A 23,022-nucleotide genomic window follows, 5' to 3' on the forward strand; every position below is an offset into this window, starting at 1 on the left:
CCCCCCCCCCCCCCCCCCCCCCCCAAAAAAAAAAAAAAAAAAAAAAAAAAATCTCAAAATATATATATATATATATATTTTGCGATTTTTTTTTTTTTTTTTTTTTTTTTGGTGGCTGGCTGGTAGGGGGATCAGAACCCTTTGTCCTTGGTGTTACACCACACTCAAATCAACTGAGCTAACCAGCCAGCCCCAAGATTTTAAGAACTTTTTTTTCATGTACCAAATAAGTGACCTACAAAATGTTTAATAGACTCAGTGCAATGTTTAAAATAGAAATTAACTGTTTAGAACTCTTAATCTTTTCTGATAACTAAAAATCAAATTTGGCTGTGATATTTGTGGCACTTAAGTTTGTTTATAATTGTCTTTTGGCTTTTAAACAGAAAGAATCTCAAAAGAATGATAAAGATTTGAAGATATTAGAAAAAGAGGTAAGCAATGCTAAATAAATGTGGAATACTATGTAATGAAAAAGGAGCTACAAAGAATTAAGAGACAAGTATTTTGTTGCAGTTTGAGGAGTCCTGTAGTGAGGCAAACATGCCATTGAGACCAGTGCCTACCAGGGAACAGTTCCTTTGTGTGGTTATCATATTTCAGAGCCTCTCCAGGCTATGTCAGTGTGGTATGCTGGCAAAGTCAAGTTTGTTAGCATCCTAAAGAACGGATAAAGAAAGCCAGCTTCATGAAAAAGTGATAACTAAAAACCAGTGTTGTTTTATTACAATTAGGTATGTGGATCAAATATTTACATTTACTCATAGTGCATACCCTTCCTGTATTCTAAACTGTGTTAAGACAGCATAGCTAGAGAATTGCTTGGTGAGCATGCAGTCCTAGCAGATTAGTTGGATTGGGATGGAGTTATGCTAACCTGATGCATTGCTCTGTACAATAGGTATATGCCTTTCTCAGGAGTGAAATAACCTAGAGCTGTGCTGTATAGTATGGTACCCACTCACCACAGGTGACTATTTAAATTCATTAAGATTAAATAAAATTAAGAACTCAGTTCCTCAGTTGCACTAATTGCATTTCAAGTGCTCAGTAGTCACCTGTGGTGAGCAGGTACCATACTGGACAGTGCACTTCCATCATGTCAGAAATTTCTGTTGAGTAGCAGAGACCTAAAGAATCCCCTTACCCCTAAGCAGTGTTCAGCTGCTCACTGCCACCTTTGTTTCTCTGGCAGTCTTTTTTCCATGTTTCCATTGCTGACCAACTCTTCTAGTGGGCATATTCTTTCAGTATATTAAAACTTTCTGTTTGATTATAGTTAAACATTGGTTTAGGACAAAGAATATGTCAAGATAACTGCAAATTTCTGTCTCGTTGCTCTGATGCTTTTGTATTTGTTTTAATAATATTGGCTATCATTTTAGTGTGGATGCATGCTGCTGATGTAGGGGTCGGTACTTACAGACGTAATAACTGAGTCTTAGTGATGTAGCTGATGAGTGAGTGGCAGAGCCAGGATTAGAACTGATAATTTGCATCAGTTACTTCATTGGGTATGGAATTTTAGGTTGGCAGGTTTTTTTCCCCTGCCATTTTAAAGATGGCATTTCATTATTTTCTGGTTTCTACATTTTCTTTTGACAAATATTAAGTTTTTGTTGTTTTTTTTAATCTCGTAGTAGCAGAAGGAATGATGGTTTGGTGATGCCTACTACATTTTGCTCAGAAGCCCAGCTCTGCCTTTTTGAAATAAAGAAGATATTTAGCATTTCAAACTATAATTTGAATTTGTGTAGTTGGAACTAGAGAAAAGAAGAACTCTTATAAGTAGAAATACCTTAAATGTGAATAAGCAAAGGTTAAGGGTTCGGATCTTCTTACCAGCCAACCTCCAAAAAAAAAAAAAAAGTGAATAGACAGCTTAATTGCATTTGGAAGTTTATGGCAATTAAAATCCTTCTTTTCTTAAAATGTATACAGATTTTTAAGATGTATCATGTAAATATGATTATACAGATAGCTAGTAAAATTAGACTATCTATGAACATAACATCAAAATCAGAGGTTTTCCTAGCAGCTTTAACACACTGATTATCAGTAGCATATGTTTATGTTGGGATTGTCTCAGTGAATTCATTTATCACCTCATTTTTGTCCAGATTCGTGTTCTTGTGCAGGAACGTGGTGCTCAGGACAGGCGGATCCAGGATCTGGAATCTGAGTTAGAGAAGGTGGAAGCAAAGCTAAGTGCTGTAGTCAGGGAAAAAACGTCTCTCTCTGCAAATAATGCTTCGCTGGAAAAACAGCTTATTGAATTGACCAGGACTAATGAATTGCTAAAATCTAAGGTATTTGAACCTCAATATAATGTGTACAATTGAATAAACAGTAAATATTTTTTTTCTCATTACAGTTGTTTGGGAAGGGTAGGCTCGAGTTTAGCCCTTTTCCTTCACTAAATGTACCTTAAATATTAAGCTGCTTCAATAGGGATTATTTTATCTTTTTTTTTTTTTTAATTAGGGTGTCTGTCACTTAAGAGGTTATAAACAAACAAGTTACTTTTTGTTTCAGTTTCTGACATTTTCTCACCCCTCAAAATTATCTCCAGAAAATAAGACCATTAATAAAATTATAGTATTTATATCTAGAAGTCACTTTAAGGATCTTTCTTTGAAGAAAATAATAGCATAACATCAGCCTTCCATCTCAAATCCTTTTGGGAATGGAATAGGAAATAAATAAATTGATAGACTAAATATGTTCAATAGATAAATTGTGTTTATCAATATTAATACACTAATAGATCTTAAAGGGCTTAACGTGGTCATCCTGCTTGTTACAGAAGTAGAGGGAGGAAATAAACCACTGTTCAGTTTAATAAGAGTCATTTATTCAGCGCTTGTAATGTGCTGGGCTCTTTGCTTACAAAAAGAGTAAGACTACACTAGAATCAAGCATAGGAAGTGAACAGGTACCTGGGCCCCACCCTAGGAGATTCTGTGTTAGTAGGCCTGGGGTAGACTCTATATTCTACATATTTCAGCGTATACCAGGCAATTCAGATTCATTTTGTTAAGCAAAAACACCAAGAAATCTCTTAAAGCCTTGTTTTAGAGCCTCACAATGGATTTTCCAGCACGTAAAGGGAAGTGATCTCCCAAACATTTCAGAAATAAACCAGAAAGTCACATTAAAGAAAAGGAGAGACAAGAACAGTAGTAGTGTGTAATCAGTTAATTGTGTTGGTCAAAGGTTATTTTCTCTACCAAAGGATATTGCAGGCAGATAATAGCCCCAATGATAGGTAGAATAATCAATATGTAAGTGATTTTATATATGACTTGGTAGAAAATTTTACAAATTGTTTATTACATGTTTGTTTTACTTAGTTTTCTGAAGATGGTAACCAGAAAAATATGAAAATTCTAAGCGTGGAGCTGATGAAACTTAGCAACAAAAGAGAAACAAAGATGAGGGTTAGTGCTACCTTTGGTAAGATTGCTCTGTCTGGATCTGGGGATCTGGACAATTTCTCATTTCCTAAGACAAAGATCTCTTGTGTAGAGTATGATGGCTAAACAAGAAGGCATGGAGATGAAGCTGCAAGTCACCCAGAGGAATCTTGAAGAGTCTCAGGGAAAAACAGCACAACTTGAAGGGAAACTGTAAGTGACTAAAAGTTAAGAGAAATTACATGTAACCAGTTCTTGATTTGCCTCTCTTAGTGAGTTATTGTTTAGTGAGACTTTAACATTCCTTCAGTGCCTATTTCATTGCCTCCTTCCAATTGACATGTTCCTTTTTCTAAGCAACAGTTAAGCCGTAATCATTACCACATATTTTATGCTAGAAAGTTGTGTTACTTTTGTACATCTGTATTAATGTTGAGGAAAGGTCTCATAGTTTTTCTAATCACATAATCTTATGGAGGTAGTAGTCAAATTGAGAAACACTGGCATAGGAAGCTGTAATAAATGCACAATCTTAGCCTTCTTTTTATTATATGGCCGTACTTTACATGCAGTAAAATGCACTGATCATAAGTATTCAGTTTGTAGACATTTGACAACTGGTTATATCGATGTAACCATTAACAAAACAAGATAGAGAACATTTCCATTCCCTCAGAAAGTTTCTTCATACCCCTTCTTGCTCCCGGCCGTACTTTACATGCAGTAAAATGCACTGATCATAAGTATTCAGTTTGTAGACATTTGACAACTGGTTATATCGATGTAACCATTAAGAAAACAAGATAGAGAACATTTCCATTCCCTCAGAAAGTTTCTTCATACCCCTTCTTGCTCCCCTGCTACTACCCATGCATTGCATCCTATCTCCGCAACTATGTCTGACTTCTATTATCATAGGTTTGTTTTGCCTTTGTTGGGATATTTATCACAGCATGAGAGGAGAGAGAGAGAATGTGCATGTGTATGTGTGTGTGGCTTTTGTTTTATGTAATTTTTCAAGATCCATCCATATGCTATACGTGTTATAATTTTTTCGTTTTTATTTCTGAATAGTATTCCACTATATGAATATACAGACGATCCCCAACTTAATGATGGTTCAGCTTATGATTTTTCAACTTTACGATGGTGAACTGATATGCATATAGTAGGAACTGTACTTCAAATACCCATATGACCATTCTGTATTTCACTTTCTGTACAGTATTCAATAAATTACTTGAGATATTCAACACATTATTATAAAATAGGCTTGTGTTAGATGTTTTTGTCCAAATGTTGGCTACTGTAAGTGTTCTGAGCACATTTAAGGTCAGCTAGACTAAGCTATGATGTTTGTTGGGTTGGGTGTATTAAATGCATTTTTGACTTTAAAACTCTTGAGGTTTCCTGAGTGAGGGGATAGTCTTTGTTATTTTAATGAGTCAAATCATTAGAAAGATTCAGGGTGGGTGCTAGCTGCCAGAAAAATCAATCATATGATTAGGTGTATTGAATGCATTTTCAACTTATGATGACATAACACCATTGCAAGTTGAGGAGTATCTGTACCTCTCTTTGTTTACTGTTCTCTTTTTGATTATTATTTGGACTGTTTCTAGTTTCTGTCTATTATGAAAAGATTGCAGTATGCATGTTCTGTGTCCTTTTGTGGGCATGTTTTTATTTCTCTTGGGTAAATATCTAGGAATAGAATTCTTGGATCATAAGTAGTATAACATTTTAAATAACTCTAAAGCGGTTGTACCATTTTATACTCCCACTAGCAATGTATGATATTTCCAGTTGTTCCCCATTCTCACCAACATTTGACGTTGTCAGTCTACTTGATTTTAACCTTTCTGGATATGAAGTGGTATTTCTTTTTTCTTTTTTTTTTCCTTTTTGTCTTTTTTACTGACCGGCAACGGGATCGCAACCCTCGGTGTTGCGCCTGCACCGCGCTCAGCCAGTGAGCGGGAACCGGTCTCCACATGGGATCCGAACCCTCAGCGGGAGCGCCGCCATGCTCCCAAGCGGCGCACTCTCCAGTGCACCACCGGTCCGGCCCATATATGTTGCTTTTTTAAGGGTTAACATAGTTGAAAATGCATAAGCAACCAGCATAAGCCCTCAGTGAATATACGGTAGACTTGATCACAAACCTGGCTTGCATGATCCTAAGCATATACACATCATTCTTTGAAAACACTGTAGAGAAAAACCTGGCCATCCGCTTCCTGCCACTGAAGCTGGTGACTCGTGCTGTGATCATACAAATAACTATCATATTCACACCTGGGTGTCGGTTTCTTTTACTTAAATAAAAATTTTAGTCTATTTGCATATAAATTGTCAATTTAAGAGGTCACATAAAATAATGGATAAGAGTTTGGACTCTGGAGTTAGCCTGCTTGATACAATAGTGTCTAGTATCTGATACATAGTAAACATTATGTATGATTATTAAGTAAATAAATTAGTTCATATTAACATATGCAATTTTTTTTAGTGTTTCAATAGAGAAAGAAAAGATTGATGAGAAATCTGAAACAGAAAAACTCTTAGAATACATCGAAGAAATTAGGTAATAAGAGCAGTAGCTTTAAATTGGGCCTTATTTTGTTGAATTCTGATGAATACATCATTTTCATCATTTTTCTGTTAATTTTACCTGTGACTAAATAGATGTGCTCTTCAAAATAATTTGTTTAATGCAGCTGTGCATCAGATCAAGTGGAAAAATATAAGCTGGATGTTGCCCAGTTAGAAGAAGATTTGAAAGAGAAGAATCATGAAATATTAAGCCTTAAGCAGTCTCTTGAGGAAAATGTTATGTTGTCTAAACAAGTAGAAGACCTGAATGTTAAATGTCAACTGCTTCAACGAGAAAAAGGTATTATAGTGTTCATAATTACTTTCTTTAGATAAGTGCTACATACAATATTTAAGAAAAGTACAATATACTTATAATTGTCTAAACAACAACAAAAACACCCTGTTCTGTATTTGAGAATTTTTTACTCATATAATATTTGTTCTGTATTTATTTCAATATATTGTTTATCTTGATTGAAATATATATAACTGTGCAGTTCTTTACTTCCCCACTGGGTGGCCATTTAAAATTGGTAGATGTACAGAACTAGATTTGGGTGTTTTATTATATAGCATATGTTATATATGTGTGTATATAGTAATGATACAAACTATATAGGTTTGGTTTTTTTCTTTGGAAACACTTAATCTGAATAACATGCTAAAAGCCATATAAGGGAATATTGTGGGATTCTGGGTTTCTCGATGTTAATGTTGGTATCTAGTTACAATATTTTCAATGTTTTGTCTTTTATAGAAGACCTCATCACCAGGAATAGAGAACAGGATGAAAATCTAAATGCCAAGATGCAAAACTTAAAAGAGAAGTTTATTCTTGAAAAACAAGAACATGAAAAGCTACAACAAAAAGAGTTGCAAATTGATTCACTTCTGCAACAAGAGAAGGTAGTTTACTACAATATAAAAAAAGAAAGTGCTTATTCAATGTCATACATTTTTTTATGTATCAGAAAATCTTTATTGTTTATATCCTTTGATCCAGCAATTCTAGTTTTAGAATCTTATCCTGAGGAAACAATCATCAGGATGCTGAAGATTTAGCCATAGATCTTCACTACATGTTCACCACAGGATTATTAATAATGTGAAAAAATTATAAATAATGCAGCAATATAGGGAAATTCTTTTTTAAAAACTTCCTGGTGCAGTCTATGTAGGCATTTAGTTATCTCATAAAAGCGTTTAATAACAGGAGAAACGAAACTATTTTTAAAATCCAGATTCTGTAAAGAGTATTTCAATAACAATGGGAAAAGAAGTCCACTAAAAAACAAAAAAATGACCATAGGATGGAAATAGATAATTCTCAGAGAAATTCAGATGGCCTGTAAACCAGAAAAGCTGCTCTTCCTCAGTAGTAACAAAAGAAATGGAAATAATTTTTTTTTTCACTTGCAAGATTTGCACAAATCAAAACATTTGATAATATTTGAGAACATTGGTGAGAGCTGAGCCAACAGGTACTTACATGCTGATGTGAAATATTATATCGTTAGGCTACATGCAACAACTAAAGGAATTAGGTAAATCAATATATACTGACCTGAAAAGATCTCAGCAACCGTTTTTATTATTTTTTTAACTTACATTTACATATACAGTGTGTGTGTATATGTGTGTGTGTGTGTGTATATATATATATATATATATATATAATATATATATATATATATATATATATATATTTTTTTTTTATATCCAAAAAATGTATACATGGATATGAATATATAGAAAAAGACCAAAAGGCATATATATTCCAAACTAGCAGTTGTCTCTAGAATGGGAAACTGCTGTTGGGGTGGGGAGTAGTCAAAGATAATAGTCACTTCATTGTAAAGTTAGACTTTTTTCACAATGGTGATGTGTTTGTGTATCATATAACTTAAAAATAGTTTTATATAACACTGAAATCACTATACTTTTTATATAATATGTGAGAAAAGTATATTAAAGTGTATATAAAAACCAGTTGTAAGACAGAAGTATAATTTTAATTTTATAGTGTGTGTGTGTGTGCGCGCGCGCGCGCGCATGTGTGCGCGTGCGCGTGCTGTGTAGAAAAAAGGCCTGAAATGATATTTGCCACAATGTTAACAAGGGGTAGGATATCATCCATATAAAATGATATATCTATGTTGTTTTTTCTTGAAACTCTTGAATTTAATTTTATACTTCATTTTTTATCTTTTTTTGTCTCTCCATATCTTTTATCTTCATTTTTTATTCTTTTTTGTCTCTCCATAAAACCTCACAATGCCAATTCAAATTATTTTGATGTTTTTTTGATTTGGATGTAGGAGTTATCTTCCAGTCTTCAGCAGAAGCTATGTTCTTTCCAAGAGGAAATGATTAAAGAGAGGAATTTCTTTGAGGAAGAATTAAAGCAAGCACTGGATGAGCTAGATAAATTACAGCAAAAGGAGGATCAAGCTGAAAGTCTGGTCAAGCAATTGGAAGAGGAAACAAAGTCTAGAGCTGAAGAACTAAAACTCCTAGAAGAGAAGCTGAAAGGGTTTGTTTAATAGGACCTCATGTTTATATATGACTTCAGTTGTTAAAAAGTATTTTCTAGTACATTTTCTTAGGATTCTCACATCAACCATGTGAGTGTGTGAGGCTGGAATTATTAAAAGTAATGAATAAACAGAGAGAGGTATAGCACATGCACAAAATGTAATGCAAACAGGTATGGCAGCCAAAGTTAAAAGTGTTGCCCTTTCTTTTTCTAAGGCCAGAGGTTTAATTAAAGAGAGTTTTAATAAACAAATGACTAAAGTTTTATGCTCTTTTAGTACTCTTATATTTTCTAAAAACGATTGGACATAAGCATTATAACAATAATGAATTTAAGAAAATAACAAAAAATTAAGAATTCTACCCTTTAATTTAAAAAGTTTCCATTATTTGTGTGTACATCAGTTTATGTAGTGTAAGTTATACCTTTAATTACCTTTTTGAGGGAGAACAAACACTTCAGAAATAGCAGTCTAAAAGCAAAATGGGGAAAAAAACTGGGAAACATTTAAAAATAAGTTTATTCAAGGTAGAAAGACTGAGATCTCATTTTTTTTAACTCTAGTTTCATATTATTTCTATCACATTATACTTTCTTCTCCACTACATTTATTTAAATTAAAATACCCAGTTTGATTCTTGAGCTCAAATTGCAAATAAAATAATGGATTATGTTATTTAAATCCTTGGGATCTCATCACTAAAATATTTTCTAGCAAGAAACCGTGTACTAAACATAAGCCTACACTATTATAATATATCTCACACCTGTGTATCTGTCTCTGGTTGAATACTTTTATTATTAATCTTTTCTCTGTTTTCTTGTGGTGATTAGTGATGTAAATGAACACCAAGGTTTTATACATTCCTGCTTTTCAGAGAATAGTTAAAAAGTGTAATTAGCAGGATTGTTTTATACTGTAGCCAGTCTCAAGGAATAGGAACCTTAAGAAACTCAGTATGTGATTTCAGAGAAGAAATTTGAAACAATCATTTATTCTAACTCAAAGAACTCTGCCCCAGTAGTTAAGAGATAGGTATTTTATTACTAGATCTATTAACTGGCTGTGTGATTCTGAGTAAGACAGTCTTAATTTCTTTCATTTTCTACTTCATTAGATATTAAATAAAGGACTTTTATGAGATGATCTCTAAGGTCCCTTGCAGCCTGGAAATTTCAGACTTAGAAGAAAAACCAACTAAGAGATTGAAAATGATTCCTGTAGGGGACAGGGAGGAAATTATTATTATTATAAACCCTTTAATAATATTTGATTGCTCTTGCTGTGGTGTGTATATTTTAAAAATTCCATATTCAGAATTAATTTAATCAGTTATTTATCTTGTCTCAGTGTCCAACTTAATCTGTAAGTGCACAATGCGTATTTATATTTTTTAGTTCTATATAGTCTTTAAAAGATCTCTCATAAGTTCATATTCTATCTAAAAATTTTGTCACCATTTTGGTAATATATAGTATTTCAAATATACCGATATATGTAGCATATATTTTAAAGATGGCTTAAAACCTATTCTATCTATGCAAAATAATGCATTAAAAAAGTTGAATCTTTGAATAATGACAATGTGTTATGTGGGTTATTTATATAATCAAAATAAATCCACATAGTCCTTTAACTATTTTTTCAAAAGAACTTTTAAAATGAAGTGTCCTTAACTGTATTAGTATGTCTTAAGTGCTTAAGTGCAGAGAATTAAACTTTATTCAATCCAGGTGCTTTATAACTGGTAATCCTTTGCATTCTTTAGTCTTGGTTGCTGCTGTAAGACTCTGTTTTAGAGTCTTTTTACCCTACCTTCTCCCCCTCAAATTTTTCAACTCCCAACATAAATACATATGATATTGAAAGATAAACTTAGTAATAAGTAAATTTGGATGAAAACAAAAGTAAATTAAGAGCAGGAAAGATAAGATGAAGCCAGTAGTAAAGTTGGTACATAAAAAATTAATGCTATTAGAGATAGGACATAAATAAACTTGGATCTAACTACCTAACACCTAATGCAACGATGAAATATGACATATATGATTCAGTTTCAAAGGTGAATACTATTCTCTTTCTTAGGGTTAATGATTTGTAATTAGCCTTTTTTTTTTTTTTGGCAGCTGGCCAGTACTGGGATGTGAACCCTTGGCCCTGGTGTTATCAGCTCTGTGCTCTAACCAAGTGTTTTATCTTTTAATTGTATCTTTTTTTAGGAAAGAAGCTGAACTGGAGAAAAGTAATGCTGCTCACACTCAAGCCACCCTGCTTTTGCAAGAGAGGTATAATAATACAGCACAAAACCTTGGAGATGTTACTGCCCAATTTGAAAGGTATTTTTCTTGGGATCCCCAACTCTCAAATGTAACATGAACAGCAAAGCATGTTTACCTAGAAAAATCTGTAAATAAAGTAATTGCGCAAAGTGAATAGTTGGTATTACTGTAAATGCTATAATGACCAATAGTAAAATGGCATTTAGTGTCACCTGGATCTTACTATACTTATATAGAAATTTTTCTTTCTTACTGTCCACTTAAGATTTCATGCACTCTTAAACTTTGGCAATTTTGCCTTTCTCTCATGATGTCATCATTTTCCTTAAAGAATTCAAAAGTTATTATCTCCTCATCATCAAACCTATAAACACATCCATATTTATAATCATCCCCTCTTTCCACCTATTACAGATGAAGTGTCCTAGATTTAACCTTCAGTGGCCTCATTCCATTATTTATCCTAATTTCTCATAATTTCCAACATTTCCACTGGAATTTTTCCAGTCAATGTTAAAACGTTAATGTGCATTCATCTTTAAAACACATAAATTAAAAAAACAAAAACTACTTTGACTCACTTCCTTTTGTTGCAGCTATCTAACACTACCACTCACTCCCAACACCCTTCTTAACCCCAAATTCTACTCCTCTTCACAGTCCCTCTTCTTGATAGATTGTCTGTATGCTATATTCACTTCCTCACATCCTATTCTGTCTACTTGTTATTTGCCTTTTAAAAAAAGTTTATTTGGGGGTGGACTACAAATTGCAAAGGATAATATAACAAATACCTATGCATCTCACAACAAAGGTCTATTGTTAACTTTATTATATTTACTTTAGATCATTTAGGGGGAGGTCTTTTTTTTGTCTACTTTAATATACTTTATAAACGCAAAAGAGTACACAACATGTGCATAAACTAAAAGATTAAAAAAAGCATAAAGATAAAATCAACATGCATGAACCCTTAAAAGACAACTATAAGCCAAAAGATTTTTAGCAACTTGGTATCTATATATGGGTTCCTCCACTGTTCCATAATCATGCTTTCTCTGAACAGGTAACACTATCTTGAAGCCCACATTAGTTATTTCCTCACTTTTTTCCTGTGTATTATAATTTTATAACATGTATAAGGGCACTTCAAAAAGTTCACAGAAAGATTAGTATTATCTTTTAATTCTGTTTTTCCACGAACATTTTGAAGTACGCCTGTATATGCATACAAATAATATATTATCTAATTTTTCTTTTTCCTGAACATCACCAAAAATGTTATCGTGGTGTGTGCCATTTTCTGGGACTTGCCTTTTCGTTTTGCATTATGTGTGTTTTTAGGATTGAGTCATGTTGTTGCCTGAGGCTATAGTTTGTTCATGGTCGCTGCTATGAATATTTGATTGTATGAATATACTCATACCATAATTTATTTATCCACTCCTACCTTGGACTTTTGGGTTGTTTCTCATTTCTTTTATTATTATTAATAGTATACTTATGAATATTTTTGTAGTCTCCTACTATATCTGTATAAGAATTTCTATAAGGTCATAGGTACGTGAATGTTCGACTTTAAAATTTAATACCTTTTCAAAGTGGAGATGAGAATGTAGGAACAGATCACTGGGGAAATAAGGTACTATTCAATAAATAGTACCCCCCAGTGTTGTGTGAATTCCCATTGATCTAATTCCTCACCAAAGCTTGTTAAATTTCTTAAATTTTGCCAATGTTACCAAGTGTAAAATGGCTTCTTATGGTGGATAATTCATCTTTCTTTATTCATAAAAGGCTTGCTATGACTTTTGTTCATTTGTCTATAGGGTTATCATTTCCTCACTGATTTGTAGAGTTTTTTAAATCACCAATATACATTGCAAATATCTTCTCCCAGAGTGGCTTATCTTTTTATTTTCTTTATAGTTTCTTCTGATGAGTGAGAATTCTTCATTTTAATGTGGTTAAATCTATAGATGTTTTTGTGAGCACTTTTGCATCTTATTTAAGAAGTATTCTATTTCCATTTCTATTCCAAGAGCATAAAGATATTTACCTATTTTTCTTCTAAAAGTTTTAAAGTTTCACTTTTTATTTTACCATCTAAAACTGATTTCTGTGTGTGTAGTGATACAGGGATCAAATATTTATTTTTCCCTATGTTTAACCAATTGCCTAGTACCCATTCATTGAATATTACCTTATTTTCCCAGTGATGTGTTCGTATATCTGATATATTATGACAGATAGGTAAATAATTTGTGTGCGTATATATTTTTTTTATTATTTTTATATATCAGAGATTGATCTCAGTCCTCTAAAGGAATTTTCCTTCTCACTACTTTGAAAAATAGTGGTTTAGGGGGATTTTATCCATTCCATGATTTCACTTACTATCAGTATGCTAATGGCATTAAAATGTATTTCTTCAAACCAGACCTTTCTTTTCAGCTTCACACCCATATACCCAGCTGCCTACTTGGCATCTTCAAGTAGATATCTCACAATCATCTCATATTTAACCTTCCAGAACATCTCTTGATCTTCTCCATTTCCTTATAGCTCCAGTCTCATTGTTTTTTTTTTTTTATCATAATCAGTAACATCTTCATCTTCTCAGATTCTCATTCCATAAAACTTAGAGTCATCCTTGCTCATTCTCTTTCTCTTACCCTCAATATCCAGCCTATCTCTATTCTGCCTCCAAAAGAGATCTCACATCTTTCCACTGCCAATTCTAGTCCAAGCCTTCTTTATTACGCACCTGGGCTGAAAAAATAATTGTCTTCCAATTGATCATCTAGTTTTTCATTTCTGCGCCTTCTCCAGCTCACTCTCCTCATACCTCTAGAGTGATCCACATGCTTACTTAGAGACCTTTAGCAGCTCCCCTTAATCCCTCAGGTAAACCCACTGCCCTGCGGTGATGACCAGCTCATGCCTCTGGCTTATTCTCCTGCCTCTCTCATTCATTAGGCTCCAGTCTTGCCTCTTAATGGACTGTCTTCTACCTGCCTCCAAGTACATATGCATCTTTATCCTCTGAACTGCTTTCCCCTAACTGCCTGGCTAAGTCATTTCTCATATAAATTTATAACTCATATAAATTTCCCAGAATGGCCTTTTCTGAACTTCCCCTGTTCTATCAGCTTAAAGTTCTTTGTATTTTTTTCTTCATAACACTTATTACAAATTTACTTTATATTTACATTTTTTTAGAAGAGTAAGAAAGGCAATTCCCCATCTTCCCCACAAGACCTTAAACTCTGTGACAGTAGGTGTGAGGATTGTATATATTTTTTTGTTTTGAAGTGATTTTCATATTTAATAGTTAATTTTTTACATCTCTATATGCATAGTTCTGCACATAGTAGGCACTTGATTTTTTTTTGAATGAACAAATGCCATGTAAACTCATTAGTATTTACCTTATAACACTGAATTCTTACCTGTGTAAAGGCATGACTATATCATAAGGGTTTGTTTGTTTTACCTAAAAACGTATAAAATGTAAAATTATTAGCCATATGTTTGTCATTTACACAATAGTTAGAAAAATGTTTTGATTTTTTTTTTCTTCTTAATAAGCTATAAAGCATTGACAGCTAGTGAGATAGAAGTCCTTAAGCTGGAGAACTCATCACTACAGGAAAAAGTGGCGAAGGCCGAAAAATGTGCAGAGGATGTTCAACATCAGGTGTTGGCAACTGAGAGCACAAATCAAGAATATGCAAGGTATGTAGAACAAATAAAGCCTGTCTACACTGGTAGCCTTAGAGCCATGTAGACAATTTAATGTTGAAAGCCAGCTAGTAAATGATTCAGGGAATAGTCCCATGGCCTGCTTTTGGCAATAGAAAAAAGTAATTAAAATAGCTGTAAAATATTTAATGTACTCTTCTCTCAAACCCAAGGATGCTTCTAGATCTGCAGACCATGTCAGCACTTAAGGAAGCAGAAATTAAAGAAATCACAGTTTCTTCTCTTAAAAAAATAACTGATTTGCAGAACCAACTCAAGCAACAAGATGAAGACTTTAGGAAACAATTGGAAGAGGAGGAAGCAAGGTAACCTGGATTTAGAATTTACTGCCATGTAACTCAGTTACAATGTTATTTTTAACATAACTATGTTTTTTAATTTAATTTTCCCATACAGAAAAGCTGGAAAAGAAAATACCATGGCAGAATTAACTGAGGAAATTAATAAGTGGCGTCTCCTTTATGAAGAACTGTATAATAAAACAAAACCTTTTCAGGTTTGTCAATTAGAACTAAACTTACTCATCTTCATTTTAGGAATTCACTCTGTTCCCTGTTATAGTCATGACAATGACTTGATTTTTCTGCAAGATCGTTTGCTGTGTGTTTACTTTGCCTATTATACTTTATTAAAGAAAGTTAATAAATTTTATTATATTATTATACATAAATTTTTTTGTTTTATTGAGGTATAATTGGCTAATTAAAATTGACATAAATTGTTTAAATGTGGCCTTTGTAGGTTAAAAAATACTTTCTAATAACTTAAAGTTAATATCTCAGAAGGCTCTTTTAATATGAACTTTTTAAATATATGTTAACTTGTGATATGCATTTGGTTATGATCTACCTCAGTTTTTCTCAAATTGATATGCTGATCTTTTCAAAAGAAGAAAAGGGTGAATGCTAATTTTGTTACTTAAATAGAGTAGAAGTATAGTATTGGTTATAATGTGGTTATCCAGATGACACAGATAAGGCTGGTTAGCTGGCTTTTTATCTTTGTTTCTTTTCCTCTGTTTTAATGATCTTTGAAATGAAAAATACAAAGTTTAAAAGATTTTCATAAAAAATCTATAGAGAGCCCTAAGAATATGTAAGCATACTTTGTTTTTGTTTGTTGTTGTTTTTTTTAATTTTCTTAAGTTTTTTTATGGTTTATATGAAGCTAGTAAGACTTAACAGTTTTAAGTCTTAACTTTTTAAAAAAATGTTTTTCAGCTACAACTGGATGCATTTGAAGCAGAGAAACAGGCATTGTTGAATGAACATGGTGAAGCTCAGGAACAGCTGAATAAAATAAGAGATTCATATGCTAAATTATTGGGTCATCAGAATCTAAAGCAAAAAATCAAGCATGTTGTGAAATTGAAAGATGAAAATAGCCAACTCAAATTGGTTTGTAAAATAACATTTAGTTTTATTAAAGATATTGGGGTGGAAGGTTTATTATTCTAACTATTTATAATAGTTAAGTAAAATTAAGTTCTTTGGTACCAGAAAAAAACCAGCCATTTATATAGGAAAATCCATCTGAGAATTAATAGGTTTATTTAGGAATGTTGACCAAATAGGTATTCAGTGTTCTCAGATTTTCCAACCACCTCTGTAGTATGTTGAAAATTACTAGTGTAACCGGAAGAATTCACAAAGCTTTACACATCTATTTCTGTTTGCAAAATAGCAAACTCTGATGTAAATACCATACAGACAAGCAGTATTCAAAAATAGTTAGGTATTTAAATTTTTGAACAGCTTTATTGAGATGTAATTTATATCCCATATATTTCACCCGTTTAAAGTATACAAATCAGTGGGTTTTAGTATATTCATAGATACATGCAACCATCACCAGTCAATTTTAGAACATTTTCATTGTCTCAAAATTAAACTCTTTACTCTCTACCTATCAGCCTTCCATCTCCTCATTCTACCTGTCTCTTCATCCCTAGGCAACTACTAATCTACTTTCTGTCTCTATAAATTTTCCTGTTGTAGACATTTTGTATTCATGGAATACTTGTGGTTTTGTGACTGGCTAATTTCAATTAGCATTATGTTTCCATGTTTCCAGGGTTCATCCATGTCATAGCAAGTATCAGTACTTCATTACATTTTTATGGCCTAATAATAATTAATTGTGTGAACATACCACATTTTATCAGTTTGTCAGTCGATGGACACTTGGGTTATTTTTATGTTGTAGCTAGTATGAATAATGCCATTATAAACATTCATGTATAAGTTTTTGTATGAACATATATGTATATTCCTCTTGGGTATATACTACCTAGGAGTGAAATTACTGGATCACATGGTAACTCCATTTAGTCATTTAAGGCACTGTTGGACTGTTTCCAAAGTGGCTTTACCATTCTACATTCCATTAGCAGTGTACGAGGGTTTCAGTTTCTCCACATCCTCATCAACATTTATTATTATCTGTTTTTTTGATTCTAGCCATGATGGGTGTGAAGTGCTATCTCATTTTGGTTTTGACTTGCGCTTGCCGGATGTCTAAGGATGTTGATCATCTTTTCATGCACTTATTGACCATTCGTATATCCTCCTAGGAGAATTTCTATACAGATCCTTTGCCCATTTTTTAAGTGGATTATTTGTCTTTTTATTGTTGAATTGTGAGAGTTCTTTATATTTTCTGGATACAAGTCTTACCATGTATCATTTGCAAATATTTTTTCCCATTATGTGGGTTGTCTTTTCACTTTCTTGATGATGTCCTTTGAGGAACAAAATTTTGATGAAGTTCAGTATATCTATTTTACCTTTGTTACTTGTTTTTTTTGGTTTGTATCTATGTATCCTTTGCCAAATCTAAGGTAATTCAGATTTACCCATATGTTTTCTTCTAAGAGGTTTATAGTTTTAGCTTACTTTTAATTCATTGATTCATTTTGGGTTAATTTTTGTATATTGTGCGAGGTAAGGATCCAACTTTATTCTTTATTATGTGGTTATCCAGTTGTCCCTTTCATTTTTTGAAGAGTATTCTTTCCCGCAATGAATGGTGTTGACACCCTTGTTGAAAATCAGTTGACTGTATATTTATACATTTATTTCTAAACTCAACTGTCTTCCATTGACCTATATCTATCCTTATGCCACCATAAGATGTAGTTTGTAGTAAGTTTTGAAATCAGGAAGTGTAAGTCCTCCTAGTCTGTTCTTTTTCAATATTGTTTTGTCTATTCTGCACCCCTTGAAATTCCATAAGAATGTTAGGATCAGGTTTTCTGTTTGTACACAGAAACCAGCTGGAATTCTGATGGGAATTGCATTGGATCTGTGGATCAGATTGGAGCATATTGCCAAATATGCTCCAATCTGATCCAATCTGTAAACAGCGGATGTTTTTCTAATTATTCAGATCTCCTTTAATTTCTTCCAACAGTGTTTTGTAGTTTTCAGAGTATAAGTTTTGCACTTGTTTTGTTAAATCTATCCCTAAGTATTTTATTCCTTTTGATGCTTGTTATAAATGAAATTGTTTTCTCAGTTTTATTTTTGGATTGCTCATTGCAAGTGTTTAGAAATACAATTGATGTTTATATACTGATTTTTGTATCCTGCAACCTTGCTACCTCATTTATTAGTTCAAATAGTTTTTTAGTGGATTTCTTAGGACTTTCTATATAGAAGACCATGTCATCTGCAAATAGGGATAGTTTCACTTCTTTTCCAATCTTGATGCCTTTTATTTCTTTTCCTTGCCTAATATCCCTGGATAGAACCTGCAGTATAATGTTGAATAGATATGATGAGAATAGACATCCCCATTTTGTTCCTGATCGATGGGGAAAGCATTCAGTCTTTCAGCATGAAGTGTGATGTTAACTTTGTAGTTATGGGTTTGTCATAGATGCTCTTTATCCAGTTGAGGAAGCTCCCTTCTATTCCTACTTTGTTGGGTGTTTTTATCATAAAAGGGTGTTGAATTTTGTCAAATCTTTCTATTTCTATTGAGCTGATCATGTAATTTGTCTTTTATTTTATTGATAAGATGTTTTTACATTAATCAATTTTTAGATATTAATCCATCCTTGCATTTTTAAGATAGATCCCACTTGGTCATAGTGTACAATTCTTTTTGTATGTTACTGGATTCAGTTTGCTGGTATTTGCTAAGAATTTTTTCATCCATATTCCTAAGAGATATTATTCTGTAGATTTCTTTTTTTGTAATGTCTTTATATGGTTTTTTATCAGTGTAATACTCACCTCATAAAATGAGTTGAGAAATGTTTCCTCCTTTTTATTTTTTGGAATAGTTTGTGAATAATTGGCATAAATTCTTCATTGAATGTGTGGTAGAATTCATTGGTTTAGCCATCTGGACTGGGCTGTTCTTTTGTGGGTACTTTTGATTACCAGTTCAAACTTTTCACTAGTTACAGGTCTATTCACACTGTCCATTTTTTCTTGAATAGGTTTCAGTAATTTATGTCTTTATAAAATTTGTCCATTTCATCAGAATTATCTTATTCGTTGGTGTACAGTTGTTCATAGTATTCCTTTATAAGCATTTTTCTTTCTGTAAGATTAGTAGTAATGTTCCTTCTTTCATTTCTTATTCTAGTAATTTGAGTCTCGTCTGTTTTTTAGTTTCTTTAGTTCTACAAACAAGTTTATAATGGCTACTCTTAAATATTTTTCTGATAAATATATCTGATTATTCTCACAGGCAGTTTTTGTTGCCTGCTGTTTTCCCAAGTTATAGATTATACTTTCCTGTTTGTTTGCATGCCTTCTTAAATATTTTTCTGATAAATATATCTGATTATTCTCACAGGCAGTTTTTTGTTGCCTGCTGTTTTCCCAAGTTATAGATTATACTTTCCTGTTTGTTTGCATGCCTTGTAATTTTTTCTTGGAAAGTGAATATCTTATATATTGTAGCACTTCTGGGCCCTGCCCCCCCCCCCAGGCTTGTTGTTATTTGCTTGTTTGTGTATTTATTTATTAAGTGGTAGATAACTTTAGTGAAGTCTATTCCACCCTCACCCCCCAATATTGTTGTGCCTCTGATGTTGCTACTCTAGGAGGTACAGTTTTGGGTATGCCCACAGTCACCTTGGGACGATACTTGCTTTGTTAGGGCTGTCTTTCTCTTTTTCCCTGACCATACATAGCTGTTAAAACTCTACTAGTTGCTGGATCATAACAATGCCCCAGGGCATAATTTGCTGTACAAACTAATTCATCAAAACTCTGGCTCCTTTGTAGGAATTGTGTCTGAGTTCAGCGATTGATATTTTTTTCTGACTCCAGGAGGGCTTCTCCCAGCTGTCTATTCCCCACTTCTCTCCTACAAACTGGTTGGCCTGCAGTTTAGCCTCTGTCTTGAATCTCCTTCTGATTCTCCATCAGCACAACTGTAACTGTTCTTCAGAACTGGGCTTGAACTTCTCCAAGATCTATTGCAAATGAAATTATTTTTGAGAGGAAGAAATTTTGAGCCATCTGCTTTATGGATGCTTTTCCCCTCAGACAAAATCTCTTGTACAGGATTCTGGAGCTGGAATTGGGGACGATGGCAAGCTTCTCTCTGAGTGACACCTTTATCCTAAGAGCTGAATTCTTGGTAGACTTGTGGGGAAGGGGAATGGAATAGGTTCTCTTGGCCTGTCTCTCCTGGTGTGGAACCATCACCTCATGACCCACAGCAAGGGCGATTAGAGTCCCAGTATGTTTAGCACACCATGCCCAAAGTAGAGCCTCTGTTTCGCAAGTGGGATCGAGTAGAGGAAGGGATTGCCCACCTCTCAACTGTATTTGCACAGGACATAATTCAGTAACGGGGAGCTGGAGTAAGATGAGAAACACTGATGTCCTGCTCCTTCTGGGAAGAAAAGCCTCTGACTGGGAGTTGGGGGGAGAGGGAGTCCTGTGTTCTTGGCTACAGCAGTCTGACGTGGAGTCTCTGCCTTGCTAAACTAAGCGAGGGGTGGGGAAGGGAGGAAGCATCTTTGGTTTAAGTACCACAGACATCATCTTTCTCACCAAATTTTTATAGATTTCCTTGAAGAGATGTTTCTTCATTTGCTATTTTGCCCTTAGAACCATTTTTAGAAGCTTTGACTGGTTGCCTTTTTATAATTTTCAGTTTCACTTGGGAGTGAGTCAGCAGAACTTCCATGCTATCTTGCAGAAGTTGATCTTATGAATTAATTTTGAGTTGAACTTTTATGAGAAAAATAGCTTTGCAACTATTTGTAGAGGGGCAAGAAGATTTAAAAGACTGTTTATCTCCTTTGTCACAGATATTCAAAATCATTTTGTAATTCAGTTTTAAAGCCTATATCTAGTAGTGATTTTTGCCATTAGGTTTCATATATAAACAACTTTGGAATTTGCTCACAACATTGTTAATACGTTTCCCCAACATGAGCTTTAATAATTGTTTATTGTCTATTTTTCTATATAGGAAGTGTCAAAACTCCGCTCTCAGCTTGCTAAAAGAAAACAAAGTGAGGCAAAACTTCAGGGGGAATTGAATAAAGTTCTGGGTATCAGACACTTTGATCCTTCAAAGGCTTTTCATCATGAAAGTAAAGAGAATTTTGCCCTGAAAACCCCATTAAAAGAAGGTAAGGAATGAATAAATGTACAGAAGAGTCATCTTCCTTTGGATTTGCTTTCACAGCAGTCAGCAAGTTACCCATTTTATGAACTGTGGAAATTTATTGACACCTTCTGATATAAAAGAAATTCTTACTGAGATTCTTGTCTGATGCCTTTTTCTCCTTCCTTCTATACTCTTTTCTACATATCCAGATCCCCCCTATCCTTCAAACTCAGTTCGTTGAAGTCTTGCATGACTTTTTTGCTCCTACCTACATCCCCCACACAAAAGAAAATTATTTTCTTTTTAATATTCTTAGCATTTTAACCTAAATGTTTCTTAGGTCCTTAAACATTTTCTAATTTGTAGTTTTAGAGAGGTAAATTATCTCTTTCTTGACTGTGAATCTTTGTATCTTTTGTAATAAAGCAAAATATTTGAAATAATATAAATAAAGTTATGCTGCAGGATGTGAGCATTGCTTTTTCTGCCTTAGAGAAGATAGGAGGCCTGTTTTTAGCTTATAATGATTATTGAATTCATTTTAATTTAAAATACAATACTGGCCAGCTGCCAAAAAAAATAAAATATAATAAAAATAAATAAAAGTAAGCATTCATACCCATTTAAAAAAGAACAAATAAAATACTAATATTTCTTTTTAATAATCCTTCCAGGCAATACAAACTGCTGCTGAGCTCCTATGGAGTGTCAAGAATCTTGCAAGTAAACATCTGAAAACCAGTTGAAGATTATTTCATTCTTATTATGGTTATTGCTATTATTATTATGTGTATAAGTATTTTATAATGTTATATTTAATTTTAACTGCATATCTATAGGTATGTGAAAGGAAGTTCTACATCTTTTACCAAAACATCTTTTGACATTTTATTTTCTATTGTAAATGCCTCTTCCTTAATGTTTAGCTTTATTGTCTTATTCCGAACCTCCTAACTGGCTTTCCAGCTTACAGTGCATCCCATCAAATCAACATTCCTTTGAAAATCACTGTCATATTATTATTTCCCTATTGTAAAGCCTTAGTTTCAAGACTATAACCCCTAGACTTTTTAACTTAATCCCAGAATTCTTTTCAAATGTGAACCTCTTGAGCTAGGCTAACGCACCTTGGTCTGTTTTTGCCTCTGCTTTGCTACTGCTAATGTCCATTCTGTCCTACCCATTGTGCTTCCAATTGTCCAGTTCAAATAAGAAATAAGAGCAAGCTTAACTCCATAGTAACCTCTCTATCTTTCATCAGAACCATTGAGTTGTTTCATAAATTACAGATTCCTAGGCTCCACCCTAGTTCTACTAAATTATAATCTGTGGTTTGGCCTGTAAACCTGAATTTTTAACAAACTCTTCAGTTAATTGTTAGGTATGCTAAAAGTCTGACAAACTCTGCATGTAACCTTTTGAGAGAATTTGTTACATACTGCTTGTCCTCTGCCTGTCTACTGAGCATTTGATTAGAATTTTTATAATATGAAATAAGATCACAAAATAAATCATTTACCCAATTAATTATTCAACTTGCATTTTATGAGGTTACATTAATGCTTTTATTTAAGATGTGTTTATTGCCTCTGCCCTCCCCACCCTGCTTTGTTTCTAGAATCATAAATGATACTGTTTAGAAATTGGTAATTCTCCCTCTAAAATATCTGATTTGCATAGTGGGTACAACATATATATTTTTTGTAGTGTTTCCCCATTGATGGACCAACAGAGATTATCACATCAAATAACTTTTTATAATAAATTATTTTTAATATATATTATATTTTAATATATATTATATATATTTTTTATTATATTTTATTATATATGGCTGAATTT

General features: G+C 33.2%; 1 protein-coding gene across 4 annotated transcripts in view; it reads left to right on the forward strand.

Annotated features, from left to right (window-relative positions):
• HMMR (hyaluronan-mediated motility receptor (RHAMM)) overlaps positions 1–22,703 on the forward strand; it is a 29,120-nt gene extending 6,417 nt beyond the window's left edge. Inside the window, exons 4-18 of one of the 4 annotated variants that reach the window (XM_008573124.1) lie at positions 387–434; positions 2,121–2,309; positions 3,354–3,440; positions 3,529–3,629; positions 5,929–6,003; positions 6,137–6,312; positions 6,772–6,920; positions 8,333–8,547; positions 10,771–10,887; positions 14,422–14,568; positions 14,748–14,900; positions 14,992–15,091; positions 15,816–15,992; positions 21,040–21,202; positions 21,855–22,703. In XM_008573124.1, the coding sequence (XP_008571346.1) occupies positions 3,381–3,440; positions 3,529–3,629; positions 5,929–6,003; positions 6,137–6,312; positions 6,772–6,920; positions 8,333–8,547; positions 10,771–10,887; positions 14,422–14,568; positions 14,748–14,900; positions 14,992–15,091; positions 15,816–15,992; positions 21,040–21,202; positions 21,855–21,874 (1,653 nt within the window). In that variant the 5' untranslated portion in view covers positions 387–434; positions 2,121–2,309; positions 3,354–3,380 and the 3' untranslated portion in view covers positions 21,875–22,703. Of the gene's footprint in view, positions 1–386; positions 435–2,012; positions 2,310–3,353; positions 3,457–3,528; positions 3,630–5,928; positions 6,004–6,136; positions 6,313–6,771; positions 6,921–8,332; positions 8,548–10,770; positions 10,888–14,421; positions 14,569–14,747; positions 14,901–14,991; positions 15,092–15,815; positions 15,993–21,039; positions 21,203–21,854 lie in introns of those variants that run through there. The other 3 variants (XM_008573127.1, XM_008573125.1, XM_008573126.1) reach the window with 3 other exon arrangements.
• Positions 22,704–23,022: the final 319 nt, after the last annotated feature.

Source organism: Galeopterus variegatus, unplaced genomic scaffold (genome assembly GCF_000696425.1).
Source record: "Galeopterus variegatus unplaced genomic scaffold, G_variegatus-3.0.2 Scaffold879, whole genome shotgun sequence".
NCBI lineage: Eukaryota > Metazoa > Chordata > Mammalia > Dermoptera > Cynocephalidae > Galeopterus > Galeopterus variegatus.